Source organism: Caretta caretta, chromosome 7, assembly GCF_965140235.1.
Source record: "Caretta caretta isolate rCarCar2 chromosome 7, rCarCar1.hap1, whole genome shotgun sequence".
Taxonomy (NCBI): domain Eukaryota; kingdom Metazoa; phylum Chordata; order Testudines; family Cheloniidae; genus Caretta; species Caretta caretta.
In genome coordinates, this window is record NC_134212.1 from 31,432,560 (window position 1) to 31,447,932 (window position 15,373).

The 15,373-nt window shown below is 54.0% G+C and overlaps 1 protein-coding gene across 2 annotated transcripts; it reads right to left on the minus strand.

Moving 5' to 3' along the window:
- Nucleotides 1–650: 650 nt before the first annotated feature.
- Nucleotides 651–12,828, minus strand: LOC125640351 (cytoskeleton-associated protein 2). Of its 2 annotated transcripts, XM_048858844.2 has the most exons (8): nt 12,664–12,828; nt 12,024–12,470; nt 7,881–7,935; nt 5,012–5,610; nt 4,178–4,385; nt 3,438–3,569; nt 2,493–2,562; nt 651–1,118 (listed from the first exon to the last, which is right to left on the minus strand). In XM_048858844.2, the coding sequence occupies exons 3-8, from the start codon at nt 7,881–7,883 to the stop codon at nt 1,039–1,041; spliced, it is 1,092 nt and encodes a 363-aa protein (XP_048714801.2). In that variant the 5' UTR covers nt 7,884–7,935; nt 12,024–12,470; nt 12,664–12,828; the 3' UTR covers nt 651–1,038. The 2 variants fall into 2 exon arrangements, with proteins under 2 accessions (XP_048714801.2, XP_048714802.2); XM_048858845.2 differs by lacking the exons at nt 12,024–12,470; nt 12,664–12,828 and having other exon boundaries at nt 7,881–8,206.
- Between the last annotated feature and the right edge of the window lie 2,545 nt (nt 12,829–15,373).

Below are 15,373 nucleotides of genomic sequence, written 5' to 3' on the forward strand. Positions count from 1 at the left end.
GATTTCCAGTGATAGGGAATCCACCACAGCCCTTGGGGAGCTGTTCCAAACAGTTATTTACCCTCCTGTTAAAAATCTGCACCTTATGTTTTAGTCTGAATTTGTCACACAACAGCTTCCAGCCACTGACTCGTTAGACCTTTGTCTGCCAGAGTGACGAGCCCTCTATCAACATAGCTGGTCAAGAGTTCTCCAACAGAGCAACTGTTTGGCTGGAAAATGCCGATTTGAGTAAACTGAAGCATCTCACAGGAATGCATTGCCAGTTTCACTGAAAGATAAAGGCTGAAATGAAGTATTTTGATCATATACATTTAGATTAGATCTATAATAGAAATAGGTAAGCTTAACATTATATACAAGATGAAGGGAAGCTCTTCAACTAGATCATTTACTTATTTCCTAAACAAAAATTCCATTGGTCATTTTGATTTTTGTCCCAAGTCAGGACAAAAGGAAGTTTCAATCTTCTCTACTGATGAAGCTTCTCTTTCCCAGGGAGATACTTATCCACTGATCAAGTTACCCCTTCACCATTTCTTTCACAAGCTAAATATAAGTGCGCTCCTCCAGTCCAGCTTAGCACAGTTTCTAATAAAGATCCTACATTGTGGTAAAGACTTTTATTGAAGAGTTCAGTACAGGTTACATAAAACGTGCCTTTGCAGACAGCTTGGTGACAGACAATATAAAAGCTAGATGGGAGCAATGCTGGAGTTCAGATTCAACTGTAAAAGATGACAGACATTTAGATCTGCAGCTCTTTTGGGGGTTACAGCTTGTCCTAGTTCAGGCCCTGCCCTGCCATGAAACGTCTCTTTAGGGTTCCAGTGTTTTGGATTCCCTACAAGGGTCCTCAACAGCTAAAACAGGAAACAGGAAAAGCACCATGGCATGGGGTATGGAGAGGGCTGTACACAACTGGGAGGCTAAAGAGAGCCCTGGGAGCGTCCAAATGCAGATTCTCTCCTTCCCAAACTCTTCTCAGATCAGCCAAGACAGACTGAGCACGGGATATAGGCCAGTAGCACAATGGGTTCACTCTGCAGCCAGGGAAGATGGGTGTGGAGCAGAGCGTGGCAGCTTGGATAGTCTCTTCCACACACTGATCTGCACCGCTAGAGACAAAGGGATAGTTTCACTGTTGGGGCATCAGTTCAGGCACCAAGCCTGACACAGCCACCTCTCAGGATAGAGATCCTGTATCTGCTGCTTGTCCCTCCTAGCTCCCCTGATGTACACCCTTCCCAGGCAAGCTGCCATCTCGCCCCCCTAGGGTGACCAGATGTCCTGATTTTATAGGGACAGTCCTGATTTTGGGGTCTTTTTCTTATATAGGCTCCTATTATCCCCCACCCTGTCATAATTTTTCACATTTGCTGTCTGGTCACCCTAGAGTGACCAGAGAGCAACACTCCCCCGCCCCCCCCCCCGAGGCGGGAGGGGATAGTTGTGTATATAAAACAAAGCCCCTAATATTGGGATGGTCCCAATAATAGTGGGATATCTGGTCACCCTACATCCCACTCACTGACACAGCATCACTGCCACCCCAGCCTGCCCTTCACTACATGCTAGGAAGCCCCACAGCCCCTCCTTAGCCTGTGCAGAGGTGGACCATGCAGGCAAGGTATCCACCACAGTGAGCTGGAACTTACTATAGTAAACTCCAGCTAGCTGTGCATCCCAGGAATCCACCAACAGATCCCCTCCCAGGACAGCTGCCAGGAATCCTCCCCACCCCACATCTTCAGTGGGGAGCCTCAATGGGCTGGCTGAGAACCAAGTTAAGTATTAGGGACCCTAACAAGGGCTTTTTGCCATGCACAGCTCTGCCTAGTCACTTGCATCCCCATACAGACAGGAGAGCTGCCAGCTCCCCCCTCCACATCAGCATCCCTGCAGTGTTGGGAGAGCAATACCAGTATGATTCTTACATACAGGCCTATTCCAGCCCAGCCCCCAGAAGAGTGCCAGGCAGTATCTGACCATCACTCTGTGCTGTAAGCGTGCACCTCCAGCAGCACAGCACCCCCTAGTGCCAGGCACTGACTGGGTGCACACAGTGGGAGCACACAGCACCTCCCACCGCACAGCACCTCTTAGCATCACACAGGGGTCAGCACTGACTCAGGTGAAAACATCCCCTACTGAGCCCCCAGCAACACAGCACCCTCTAGGGGCACATTGGCACCACCACTGACTTCCAGGCACCATCCTGGCACATGGGTCAGGCAGGGCTTGTGCAGTCACCTACCCAAGGACCAACCCACCACAACTCCTGCTTAGCCCCTGGCCTCTGCCAGGAGCCACATCATGGAGCCCCAGACCTGAAGGGACCATTAAGTCATTTCAGCCCAGCCCAGCCACCCCGGTAAAGCAACACTTAGGCCCACAATTGAATTCAGACTTTAAGGCAGGAAAACCCAGATCCACTCAGGACTCCCATCTGCCCATTCCCAGGGCCCAGCTCAGCCATGGGGCTCACTTACTAGATGCAAACAGGAGTCTCTTGCCATTGTCCACAGCCCTTGCTGATCCAGACTGCTCATCTGCTAGATGCTGGCAAGAGAAAGGACACGGGTGAGGCCCAACACCAGTGAGCTTATGGAGCTCACCCCTGGCTTCAGTCTGTTCTACACAGGATGTCCCATAGGGCTGTCAGCTCAGGGTGTGGGGTTTAGAAAAAGCCTATATATATATATATATAGCTATATCAGGACAAGTCCTAGGGCAGATGCAGTTAATATAGTATAAAGGCCTTACCCTGGAATAGCTTGTTCCCCTTCCTGGATGATAGGAAGTTATACCAGCATGAAGCACCTTTATAATCTGCATCCACACTAGGGGATGCCATGTGGCTAGAGCACTGGACTGAGACCCAGGACACCTGGATACTATTTCAGCTCTGCTGGGGGACCTTGGGCAAGTCACTTTGCCTTCTGGTGCCTCAATTTCCTCAGCTGTAAAATGGGGGAGGGGAACACTGACTTCCTTTGTGAGGCACTTTGAGATCTACCGATGAAAAGCACAAGAGGGTGGGGGTCAGAGTTTTAGGCAATACAGCAGCAGGGGCACACAGCATTTCAGTCACCACAGAAGAGCAAACCCAGGTTGCAGAGCCAGGACACTGCCCCAGGCTCCTTGTTAACCCCAGTGTTTCATCCCCAAAAGCCTGAGCCGCTGGCCCAAGAAGGGGCTGAGTTAGGCGGTATAGGAACTCTGCCCCCTTTGGTTAGCAGGAGATTTCAGAACAAGGAACGGACATGGGGGAATCTGCGTCTCAGGAACCCCCTGACCAAGAAGCCAGCTCAGCGTCATGACATAGAATCTACCTCAGGCTCTGTACAGCCCCCCCAGATTTCAAGCCAACTGCAGCATTAATGTGGATTTTAAGGTTGGGGGGGATGGTTCTGTGGCAGGCAGAAGAGCCTCACCTCAGGCCCCTTGCCAGCAGGGCAGGCGCTCCCAGCAGCCCCTGCAGGCTGTTCGAGATGGACCCAGTACTCAGAGTCCTGGGCCTCCTGAGTGGCTGGGTCCCATGGAGGTACCTCCTCCCTGCAGGCGCCCTGGGGGTAGAGACAGATGGGAGCAGGGTTAGTGGCAGCCTGGCACACCTCTCAAGGGGTGAAAGGTTCTCACCTCCTTACCCCGCCCTCCCACACAGCCAAAAGCACAGTACAGCCTCCTCCCCATCTCACACAGCTCAGCCCTCCTCCTAGTACAGACCCCTCTGATCCTGCCCCCCAGAGCTCCCCACAGCCCTCCCCCAAAAAACAAATTGATATCCCCAGACCAGTCCCTTCCCCTCCCCTCCCCAGCTCAGCACAACCTGCTCCCCCCACCCAGCTATTTCTTGTGCTGCCACCAGCCCCCCCCTTTAAAATCCTGACCATTCACTCCAGTGCCAACTGCTAGATCCATGACCTGCCCCCTGCCCTTAACCCCCCACCCCAGACAGCTTCCCACTAACTGTGTTCCCAGCACTGCTGCACCCAACCCCCCCAACCACATACATCCCCATGGCTAGAACCTATCCCTCCACTACACTCCAGGACACCCCACAGCCAGACATGCTCCCCTGCTGCTCCAGGACTAGCAGGACCTCCCCCACCCCACAAATTCCCCTGCAGTGAATTCCTCCCCAGCTGTATCCAGCCAGGCATGGAATAGATACCCCGCCAGCTTGGCTGGGCTGCTCCAGAATTGCCATGCTGGCTTGGTCCGGCTCCGATCTCATCTCCTCTTCATCCATTATGGTGGTCCAGGAGGACAGGACCGGGGGCTCCTTGGACAAGCGTCTCTTGGGAGGAGCAGGGACCATTACACATGGGGGTCTCTTCAGAACCTTGCCCTTGGCAGCTTGCCATTCTGCCAGCTGGGCCCTGGAGGCAGAGTGGGTTGAGGGGTGAGTGCCCACCCGAACACTTTCCAGGAGGACATGTGGGGTTACAGTAAAACATCTCCCCAGACATAGGCCCCCTTAATCCCACCCCTCCATTTGAGATGCAAACCTCAAAAGAGCAGCACAGGACATTTGTTGGGGGAGGCTGCATCTCAGGAGCCCTGTGACCAAGATACTCTGAATTTGGGACAAGAGACCTATTCCACCCTGCAAAGCTGCACCCCAAATTTCAAGCCAATGGCACCACAAGATGGCCTCGGAGAGGACTGAAACATCGGTGGTTTTGCCATAGAGGTTGAAGATCTAGACTAGCCCCAAAGCACCTGATGCCCTAGTGCAAGCTGGGGGGCAGTCTACAGGAGTCCTCTGAATCCCACTGTTAGTTTAAGAGGTACATGGAGGAACTGGGCCCAGCGGGAGGAAAATGCATTGGGCTGGGACTCAGGATATACCATCACTGCTTGGGTAAATAGCAGGGGGCCCCTTTGCAGCCAAACCTGCCCCTTTGGTGAGGCACCCCCCCCCCCACATTACCCCAGCCACTCCTGTGTTGGGCAGAAGGGCCTTGGTGCCAGGGCAGCATGAAGCAGGCAGCACCCCACTCACCTCCTGGCATTGATGGCTGGTTTGACCACAGCAAGCTTGTGCCTGCTGGTGGGTTTGGGCTTCTGGGCAGCAGGACTGGGCAGCTCAAACAGCATCACTGCCCTGGAAGAGGAGATGGGTCTCACTCTACCAAGAGCTGGCTTGGTCGGGGGCAGCAGGATCCTGCTGCCCTTGAGCTGGGTCTGGTCTGTGGTACGGCCTGTTCTCAGGGCAGTGCTAGCCTGCCAGGCCCCTGCAGAAGCCCTGCGGGAGGTGATGGTGTTGGGAGAGTGCACCACAGGCTGCCAAGCAATGCCCAGGCTGGCCTCCACAGGCAGGCTCTGGCGGAAAGAACAGGTCTTGGAGGGCACAAGCCTGCCCAGGTAATAGCCCAGAGGAGACTTCCTGGGCACCAAGCTGAAACGGAGGCTCAGCCGCTCAGCAATGCTCTGCTTCTCCTTCTGGCTCCTCAGGTGCTTCCTGAGAGATGCCGGCCTGTCCCTCAGCTCGCCAGCTCTGAACGGGGTGCTGGGATCTTCCCACCAGCCGCCAGCCATGGCCTTCGGTGGCGTGATCCTGGAAAGGGGGAAGCTGTAGCGGGCTGCAGCATCTCTCTGGGTCTGGAAAACAAGAGGGGGACCCATCTCAGAGCCCAGCTGTTCGCTTGGGGCCAATGTGAATGGGATGGCCCAGGATGGTGCATCAGCCACTGGGATAGAACCCAGGGCCTCTGGTTCTAAAGCAATGATACTTGAACTGAGGCTCACGAAAATCCCAGGTGACACTGGGCCAGCTGTGCATTAAGGAAAGAAATTCCCCATCGCCGCCAGCTGCGCCAGCTATCAGGTGAGACTGAAAAACCCAGCCACATCACACACCTGGGAAGCAAACTGCATGGACTGGTGCAGCTGCTGGAGTTATTTAGAACACAGACACCCACACCCCACTTGTCTCTCCATTAGAGTTCTCCAGGAGCTGGAAGCAGAAACTGGGCAAACAGATTGATTGTTCATGGGTAGTCCTGAACAAGTCAAAAATTAATTTGACCCAATCAAAAAAAAGTCATCCCACTTTTGTTAAGTTTACCAAAAAGTAAAAAATTTGGGTCAAATAACTGATTTTCAGCTATTTCTACCTGTTCAGTTTTTTAAAAGAGTCAAGAAAATTCTGAAGTGAAAAAGTTGGGAGTGGGGGTTGGAATATTTTTGGAGATCCCCCTTCCCCAACCAAAACATAATTTGGCAAAGCAGCATGAATTTGCTAAACATTCTGGTGTTGCCAAATATGCATTTTTCCACCCAAGGTGTTTTGGCCAAAAAACCCCAGAACAAAAGCTTCACCCCAACTCCCCTGTCGAGCAGCCTCCAGGCAAGCAAACGTCGCAGTGCTGCAGCGAGGCAAGCAAGAGCAAACAAACAGCATAGGGTTTGGAAGGGACCTTGACAGGTCAAGTCCAAACCCCCTGCCGAGGCTGGGCCAATAAACCTAAGCCATCCCTGACAGATGTTTATCCAACCTGGTCTTAAAACCCTCCCATGCAGGGGAGTCCACAGCCTCCCTTTAACACCTGTCCCAGAGCTTAACTGCCCTTAGAGTTAGAGCATCCTCTTGCACCAGGCCACAGCCCAACAAATGCACCTGCCTCAGTTTCCCTTCTCAAAGACTCCACTTCAGGCTCTCTTGCTTCAAAACCCTTCCTTGGGGGCAGTTTGTTATTGAACCCATAGTGCAAATCAGTCCATAAGAGTCCCAAAACAGACCATTTCCCATAACTGGTGGATACCGTCCATGAAATCCTGCTCTTCCGAGCAGGCACCCATACCAGCCTTGCTGCTGGAGTCCTTCCACAAGGAGCCCTGGTGTAGCAGAAGACATGGAAGCATGGTGTGAGTCTTCTTCTCTTGGTCTGCCAGGATGGTCACCCCAAGCCTTCCAGCTGGAGTGCAATCCTGCTCTTCCCACTGGGAACCCCCCAAGCCTCTCCATTAGGAGATCATCTCTGCCCCCACTCCCCCAGGTCCAGTTTTCTGATGCCAAGTCATCAGCAGGTGAGCCCCCCAGCTTGGGCTCTCCAGTTTAGAGCCAGCAGGCAACTCCCTTGGCTGTGCCTCCTCCAGCCTCAGCCCTGCTCTTGCTTGGCAGGTCAGTCCACAAAGCCCTCTTGTTGCCCTCCTTGCCTTCAACCATCCCCAGGAAACACTTTCCGGCTTGGGCAGCACTCACCTGTCCCTGCTCCTGACTGTCTCAGTCTCACCAGGTATCCTGACTAACCCCAGGGTCCCTCTTGCACCTGAACGCCAATTCTCCAGTATCCCCTATGGTCCCAGGTGCTGCCCTGCCCTCTTAAATGGCCCTGTGGGAGCACCTTTTCTGGCCCACGGGAGCCAGATCTGTGACACTAACCTAAACGCCCAGTGCTGCAAATCCACCTTCTTGACCTGCTCTCGGTGGAGAACAATTGATTCCATCCTCTTTATAACAACCTTGTACTCCTCTGAAGACTTGTGTCCCCCTCAGTCTGCTCTTCCCTAGGCTAAACCTAGTTCTTTCAACCTTTCCACATGGGACAGTTGTTCTAAGCCTTGAGCATTATTTTTGCAGCTCTGCTCCACATTCAAGTTTTCTTGAAGTGTGGCACCCAGAATGGGATGCAGGACTCCAGCTGAGGCCTCACCATGCCGAGTGAGCAGAATAATTACCTCTTGTGTTTTACATGTACCACTCGAGTTAATACACCCCAGCCTGACGCTGGGGCACAGGACCCTAGCACTGGCTGTTATAACTGTGTTCTGGCCTCACCAGTTTGTCACAGCATGCACACCACCCACTCCATCAGCAGCCTCTCCCACTATGGGCAGCCCAACCCCAGACAGTCCACTGGGCAACTTACCATTTCCCTCTGCAGCTTCCAAGACCGGTGACCAATACCCAGTCACTGCCACTGGCTTTGGGAAGAGAAGAGCCCATGTTAGTTTAAGCTATGGCCCTGAAGCTCCAGGAATACAACCGTAGGGCTTGGAACAATCTCATTAGTTAGACCCTCACATGCATGGGGTCAGTGTTGGCTACCTTACACCTACAGGCACCTGATTTTCACAGCCACTGAGCACTAGCAGTGATAGATTGGGTCAGGGTAAAATGGGTCTGACCCCCGTCCCCAGATCCTACAAGCAACGACACCCAGCTTCTAGGAAACACAGAGGTGGGGCAGCTACTAAACTCTGGGAGTAGGGAAGGGGAGAGTGGCTGGAGGTACATGGGTGCTTGCCAGAGGGTGTAGGATAGTGGGACCAAGGTTTGCAGAGAGATGCATACTAGGGGGATCAAGGGGAAAGGAGAAAAAAAAAAAAAAAAGAGAGAGAGAGAGACTCAAGCTTTGCATGAGCCTGGTGGGAGTGCACGGGCTTGGATAGGAAAGCAGGAGGAATCAGAGTTTGCAGTGGGTCAGCCCCAAGGGTCTCCAAACTGCTCTCCTAGAGCCCTCCAGGACCCATTAACCACTCAGGAAGGTTTTACCTCAGGCCTATTTAGGTAGCACCACACAAGCCAAACTTTCCTCTGATGACTCTCTAGCATGCAGAAGGGAGGCACCAAGCACTTTGCATTAAGCAGGGCTCACAACACCCTGCATGATGCAGACAGAAGAGCAGACTAGCCTCAGGTGACACAGATTCTAAGGTAAGGCAACCCTTATGATTTATTCCTTCTCCTCTATGTTAGGAAAAGCTGCATTACACCCCAGCTAGCTACACTCTCTTTTGTAACAGCTAGGAGCCCACAAAGCAAAATAAGGATACAGTTAGTATGTTCCTTACAAGTCCAGATAAACATACACCCCCTCCCTCTTTGAGCCAATCATCTATGAACCAGAGCTGCAAAACCAGGGTACCTTAAACAAGTTCAAACAACCAACTAACCCAAACAGACTCCATTCCATACCTCTCATCCCCCTCAACTGCCTCAGTCACACCTGCCCCAAACTCCTGCTATTTCTCTTAACCATCCAGCCAATCAGCATCAGGATGGTATCCTTTGGTCAACAGGGATTTGAGGACCCACCCAGCTATCCCAACACCACATTGGCTGGGCAGCTAGCTCCACCCTTTGGGAAGGAGAGGTCTGGCAGGACAATTCCATATTAGATAAAGGGGGCATGAAGTGTCCATCTCTCCCTGGTTTCTCTGGGGGATGTTTGGAATAATCCTGGTTTTCTATGTCTAGTCTTGGAGGGGGAAATGTAACTAAGGTTTCTTAGGTAGAATTAAAATGCTGATCTCTCTGGCCTAGCATATGAGTGGGCAAGCTTTCTGTGGGGCCATAGGCCCATCCACCCTGTTGCCCCTATCTCAAATCCCACTCCACCTCCAGGGGAAGCAGATAGAGCAGATCTGTGATTTAGAACATCTTTGGGTCTAAGTCTAGAAGGTGGCACCTTCTTCCAAATGGGCTGAGTTTTGGATGAGTTTCTGTAGATCTTTCAGTAACTAGGATGTTAGAAGGGGACTCAGGATGCCTGGGTTCTATTCCCAGCTCTGCCACTGAGCTGTGGGGTGACCCTTCCACTCTCACTCTTTGACTATTTCAACTGAAAACTCTCTGGGGCAGAGACTGTCTTTCACTGTGTGTCTCCAGCACCTGGCACAATGGGGCCCTGACCTTGACTGGTTCCTCCAGGTTCCACTAGCTACGTGAAGGGTCCCATCTCCTTGCCAAAGGCAGCATGTTTCAGAGAGATCTCTAGCAAGGTGGAAAGCTTTGATCACTTCACTCTGCAGCCTCTGAACTCAAGTAGCTGCAAAATAGGCATAAACCAGCTCTAGCTCCAGGATGAGGACTCCTGGGTTCCAATCCTGGCTCTTTACCCAACTCCCTCTGTAAGCAGCAGTGACACACACCCACATGCCTCAGATTTCTGTGTTAAACAGGGAGAACTTACCCAGTGTGAGGGGCCTTGCAAATTAAAGCCACATGAAGGCTAATTGGTTTGCTCCGGCCAGTCCCAGGGCATAGGACCCCAAATACATAAGCTCCCATCCCTTGGGGAAAATTATACCCCACATGGTGCTGCTAAGCAAGTGTACACCCTAAATAGCCCGGTGGGGTGCGGGGAATCTATTGCATTTCCCCATTTGGGTACTTAAAGAGTTAACCTCACCCACTGCTAAGCCTAGTTACAGGGTCTCTCATCTAAATTTCCTCCAGCCCCTTAAATCATCTCTGTACCATTCTCCTCTAACAACCTCTCCCGGGCACAGAGAAGCACTGCCTGCATCTAAGGGGACTCTAGCTGGCTCCTTGCTGTTCTAGTGCTGTGATCCGACTGCAAACAGCCGCTGCAAGGAGGTGGAGTGTTACAGCACAAGGGCGAGGGGCATGGCTGCAGGATTAATTTCAGTCCTGGATCAGAACAAAGAAAACTGCCACTGTGGATCTGAACTGGAATATCAGTCTCTGTCTCTCCCCATTGGGAATAGGACAGCTAGCATGGGAAGAGAGAGTGGGGCCAGGCTGTTTCTGCCCCCTGCATGTTAAGCTAAAATGCTTTCCCTAGCCAAGCCAGCTGCAAGAATAACAGCCCAGTAACACAATCACAGCTGCAGCTTGGTTGGTGCATTCAGGCCACCTGCTTTGGCCCACTGCATTCAAATGAGGTGCATTTCCTTTGTGGTTGCAAATATAGTAGGGGTGCTGAGCATGTGCCCTGCAGGGAGCTGGGCATCTAGAAATCAAGCTGTTCTCAGCTGGCATTTCTGCCCTGCCCAGCCTTATGCCCTATTTGGTAGAGGGAAAAGCTGTTAATGCAAGAGGCAGCAACAGATGACCCCATGGCATCCTTCATGCTTAGCTGCCCTGCCACAGCCCAGGCATCCCACACACTAAGGGGCAGTGATAACTGGCTGGGTAGGACTACCCTTGTTACTACTGGGATAACTACTGCTGGGTCATCCTGACAGCACAGCATATGAGGAGCCCAGGAGCTGCTTCTGGGGTGGAGCTGCCATTCAGTACACAAGAGAAAGTCTCTGAGTGCAACTGAAACAGCACAAGGGAGAGTAACTTTGCCCCCAGGTTAATTCTCTGCTGCTACGGCAAAGCAGGGTATAGCAAAGCTGCCATCTCCACCATAGCATAGGCTGGGAGGTCCCATACAATTCCAACCTACCCCAGCATAGGGTATCCTAAAAGGAAAGAACAGCCCACTGTGCTCAGCCCCAGCCTATCAGGAAGAGGGGTGCACAGACAACACTCATTCTCTGGCAAGCCAGGAAGCCAGCACCCTAATCACAAGAGCAGCTCATTAAGAATTAAGTAGTCTCAAGGGGATCCTTCCTCCATACCCTTCTCCCTGCTTGAGGCTGCAGGAACTTGATCCCCCACCTCTGGCCCTTTTCATCTGATCCCTATCCCCAGCCAGCTTCAGCCTTTCCTGATTGGATTCTCCACTAGAGGTGGGTGTGAATAAGGGGAGTTCATCTTAAGGCTAAAAAGGGCTTCCATCTGCCCTAGTTCTAAGCCTGCTAGAGAGGGCAAGTTAAGAACTATAGAGTATCTGACTCCTGAGCTGGCCCAATGTTTTAAATACTGACACAGCAGGGGCGGGGGTAGAATTATCACCACTGCAAATACAGAGAACCAGGGTACAGAGAGGGGACACGACTATTCACAGAGCAGCACTAGCCCAGCTGGCCATAGAACCCAGGAGTCCTGCACTCCCAAACACAGCTCAACCGGCAGCTACAGGTGTTACTTGGAATTCTGCTGCTGTCTGTAACTATCAGTAGGTGCCTTCATCCCACACCAGTGAGCCTATGACTTGTCTGAGGGCTGCATTCCTCGCAAACCCCCTCCTTTCCCCAGGCAGAGTTCGTACTCTGGGATTAAAGCACTGTCAGCCCCCCCTGCAGTAAACTGAACACCTAGGAACCAGGACAGGCAAGGACAAAAGCTCAAAGGGTCCATAAAAGTTACGGCCAATGCACAGATGGAGAAGGGTTGACAATCTAGCTGCATGCTGGGGCTGCTGTCCCCTTACCCATTTACACCTCGGTGTAAAGCCCTGGGATAGCATGGACCAGCAGGTACAATCCTGCCCTCCCCAAAAACACGTCAGAGTAGCTGGAACCATTTGATCTGGTGCAGGGCTTAGCCCCCAGGGTCAGCGCTCAGGGGGGAAAAAAGGCAGAGTCAAAGCTCAGTGGCTGTAAGAGGGTTTATTGTAACAGAATTAAGTCATCCCGCCCTGGCGGCAGCGGCGACCCTGCTCCACATGGAGCCATGGAATAAGTTACCAGCCCCAGGGGCCGGGTGTGGAATGTGGGGGCAGGGCCGCAGGGGAGTCCAGCCGGGCGGCCTGCGCGGCCAGCGCGGATCAGACCCTGCCCGCTCAGTCGCGCTTCTTGTAGCTCTCCATGTTGGCCAGGACCCAGCCCGAGGGGACCAGGACGGCCACGACGAAGGCTCCCATGGCGATGACGGTCTCCTGCGCGGGGGGGAGAAGGCAGAGCTCAGGTGAGGCCACAGCAGCTAGGCCCACCCCACCCCCCCAGGCACCGCGAAGCCCCAGCCCGGGCGGGCTCCCCGGGGAGAGGCGATCCGATGCCGCAGCCTCCGCGCGGCAGAGCGGGGCCAGCCCCGAGGCCCTGGGAAGGACGGTTCCGGACCCCCCCGCTCACCAGCGGCCCCACGCGGCTCTCCGGCGGGTACGAGTGCAGGCCGCGAGCGGGCGGCGCGAGCCGAGGGCGGAGCAGCGCGCGGAGCACGGGGGACACGGACATAGCGGCACCAGCTCCCACACAGGCAAGATGGCAGCCAGGTCGGAAGTGACGGAGGAAAAAGGGCTGGCTATAAAGGCACGGGAACCGGAAGTGGCCTGAGTTGGCGTGATCATTTTGCGGGGGTGACGTCACTTCAGGTGGGCGGAGTCACACGGGGAATAGCCCCGCCCAACAAATTGGTCCAAATCCCTCCAATGGCGTCGGATGTCTGAGTTCACGCCGTGGTTGAGTGTGGTTGGGGTATCCCCCATGTCAATCCAGGGCTAGGGCGATCCCCCCACTGTACGGCCCCCCGTATGGGGGTCACGGCATTCCCATACATGCTTCAGCTCCCCCAGCCAGCGTCAGGGCACCCCCTGCACCACATGGCTCCTCCCCAGTCCCATGTGGTGACCAAGGTGTCCCCCAACCACAGGGACCCCCCATGTCAGCCAGGGGGACAAGGCACCCCCACATGGACCTCCACCCCACTGGGTAACAGCAGGGTCAGGGACATTCCCCACATCCAACATAGTGCAGAGGCACAAAGCCCCATCACAGCACTGGGGGCCCCACACTGAACATGGGGCCCAGGATGCCCTTGTCCCACTGCATGGCGTCCCCACCACAGCACTGGGGGGGCCCTATGCCCAATGTTGCCCCCTGTGGCAGCCCACCACAGCACAACACCCCTCTCAGTACTGCAGGGTTCTCCACATCCAGTATGAGTCCCCAGGACATCGCCCACTGCATGGTGTCCCCATCCTATCCCCACAGGGGCCCTGGGGCTTCCTCCTCTGCACGCCGCCCCCTCTCCAAACTCACACCCACACTCTGCTCTCAGGGTGCTCCTGAAAATGTGCCCGATACTCCATCATACCCGGGGGCATAGGGCAGATGCCCTCTATATGTTGGCATAGGGCTCAGACCCCACAGCAGTCAGGTCAGTGCACCCTCACACTGCCCAATGCTAAGGTCATGCTGTTACAGCAGACAAGGCAGCTCCCCCATTACCTCATGAAGATCCTGACTGTGGGGCTACTCCTCCACCTATGGCTCCTGGTGGACATGAGAGCGGCGGGGCGGACGAGAGAGACATACAGTAGTTGAGACCGGGCTGGGGCGGCCTTCTGGGTCTGGGGAGGTGGGGCGGGGGGGCATTGGAGCTGCGTCAAGCAGGCAGGGTGCAATACCGCTTACTGCCACTGGATGGGGGTTCTGGTCCTTGCAGCACATGTGTTGCAGTGAGCAGAGAGCGGAGGTGCACAGCAGAGTTCAGATTTCAGGAAAGCTATAGGGCAGCCCCAGAGCGGGAGAACAGGGAAAGAGGTGGAGAACTGCAGGAGTGGAGGCAGCACATACTTCCTGCAGCACGCGGTTTACGCCCCCCCCCCAATGCTCTAGACTAGCCACGAGCACAGACCCTAGGGTTGGATTCTGGGTCATGGGCGCCTGGAGATATCAGAATTCAAGGCCTCTCCTAGCACTTCTCAGGGCACACTCCCATCCACATCCCATCTTCCTGCCACTCTGCTGCGTCCTCACCTTCCTCCCAAGCTGAGGTGGGAGCCCATGGGCAGGTGGTTGGCCAGCTTCTGTCAGCTCTGATTGCACCATTGTTAAGTGTCCAGGCTCCCTGCTGCATCCTTTACCCTGCTCCCTGCCTGACCACACCCCGGCCCTGGCTCTGGCTCTGGCTCTGCAGCCAAGTGGGAGATTGCGTGGGACACCAAGAACTTGGATTACGTGGCTTTGGACTTTGAGAATTAAATGGACCTGGCCTCCTCCTCCTCCTCTCTGAAGAGCCACAAGCTGCCTGATGACCAAGTCAGCATCATTGGGAATGAGTGCTTCTGCTACCTCTTCCAGACCTCTTTCACTAGGCAGGGGGCTGGGCTGGGCTGCAGCTGGGTGCAAAGGGTGGCTGGAGATATAGCCATGGGCAGGGGTGAGCATTGTGCAATGCAAAGCCACGTAGACCTACCATAAATTGACCAAGTCTTCTGAGTTGGGCCATCCCTCCTGGGGGACTAGCTTCTCTGCTCCCAATTGCCAGGCTGGTGCTGCGCAGAGCAACCTTCCTCTGTGGATCTCAGAGTGTTTTAACCAGTTCATGAAGGAGTCCTGGCTCCCAATCCCCTGCTCTAACCACTAGACCTCGCTGCCCTCCAGACCTTGAGATAGAACCCAGGAGATTTAGCTCCCAGCCCCTCCTGCTCTAACCCACTAGACTGCACTCCCCTCCCAGAGCTAGGATAGAACCCAGGAGTCCTGAGGGGTCAGGTAAAGAGGCACTACACTGAAGGGCATTTTCTAGCCAGGAGTCTGACCGACGCCATACACTGTCCCCTTTTCTGCTCACAGAACCCGTCCCTGCCTGCTCCCTGGTGCGGAAAATTCAGTATCTATGAGTGGGGATGGCTCTTCCTCAGCAGTGGAAGGGTCAAAGCCTTCTCGGATGCAGCCAGTAAAGACCTCTTGATAAGGAAACAAGACTAAGTGACCCCTTTCATACACTATGGAGAGCCAGGCATCTCATCCTTAAGGAGCTTAAATGGGGCAGAAGGTACCTGTGATCTTCTATGGCCAAGGAGGTGCTGCTCCTTGAGAGCTGTAAATACCAGGAAGC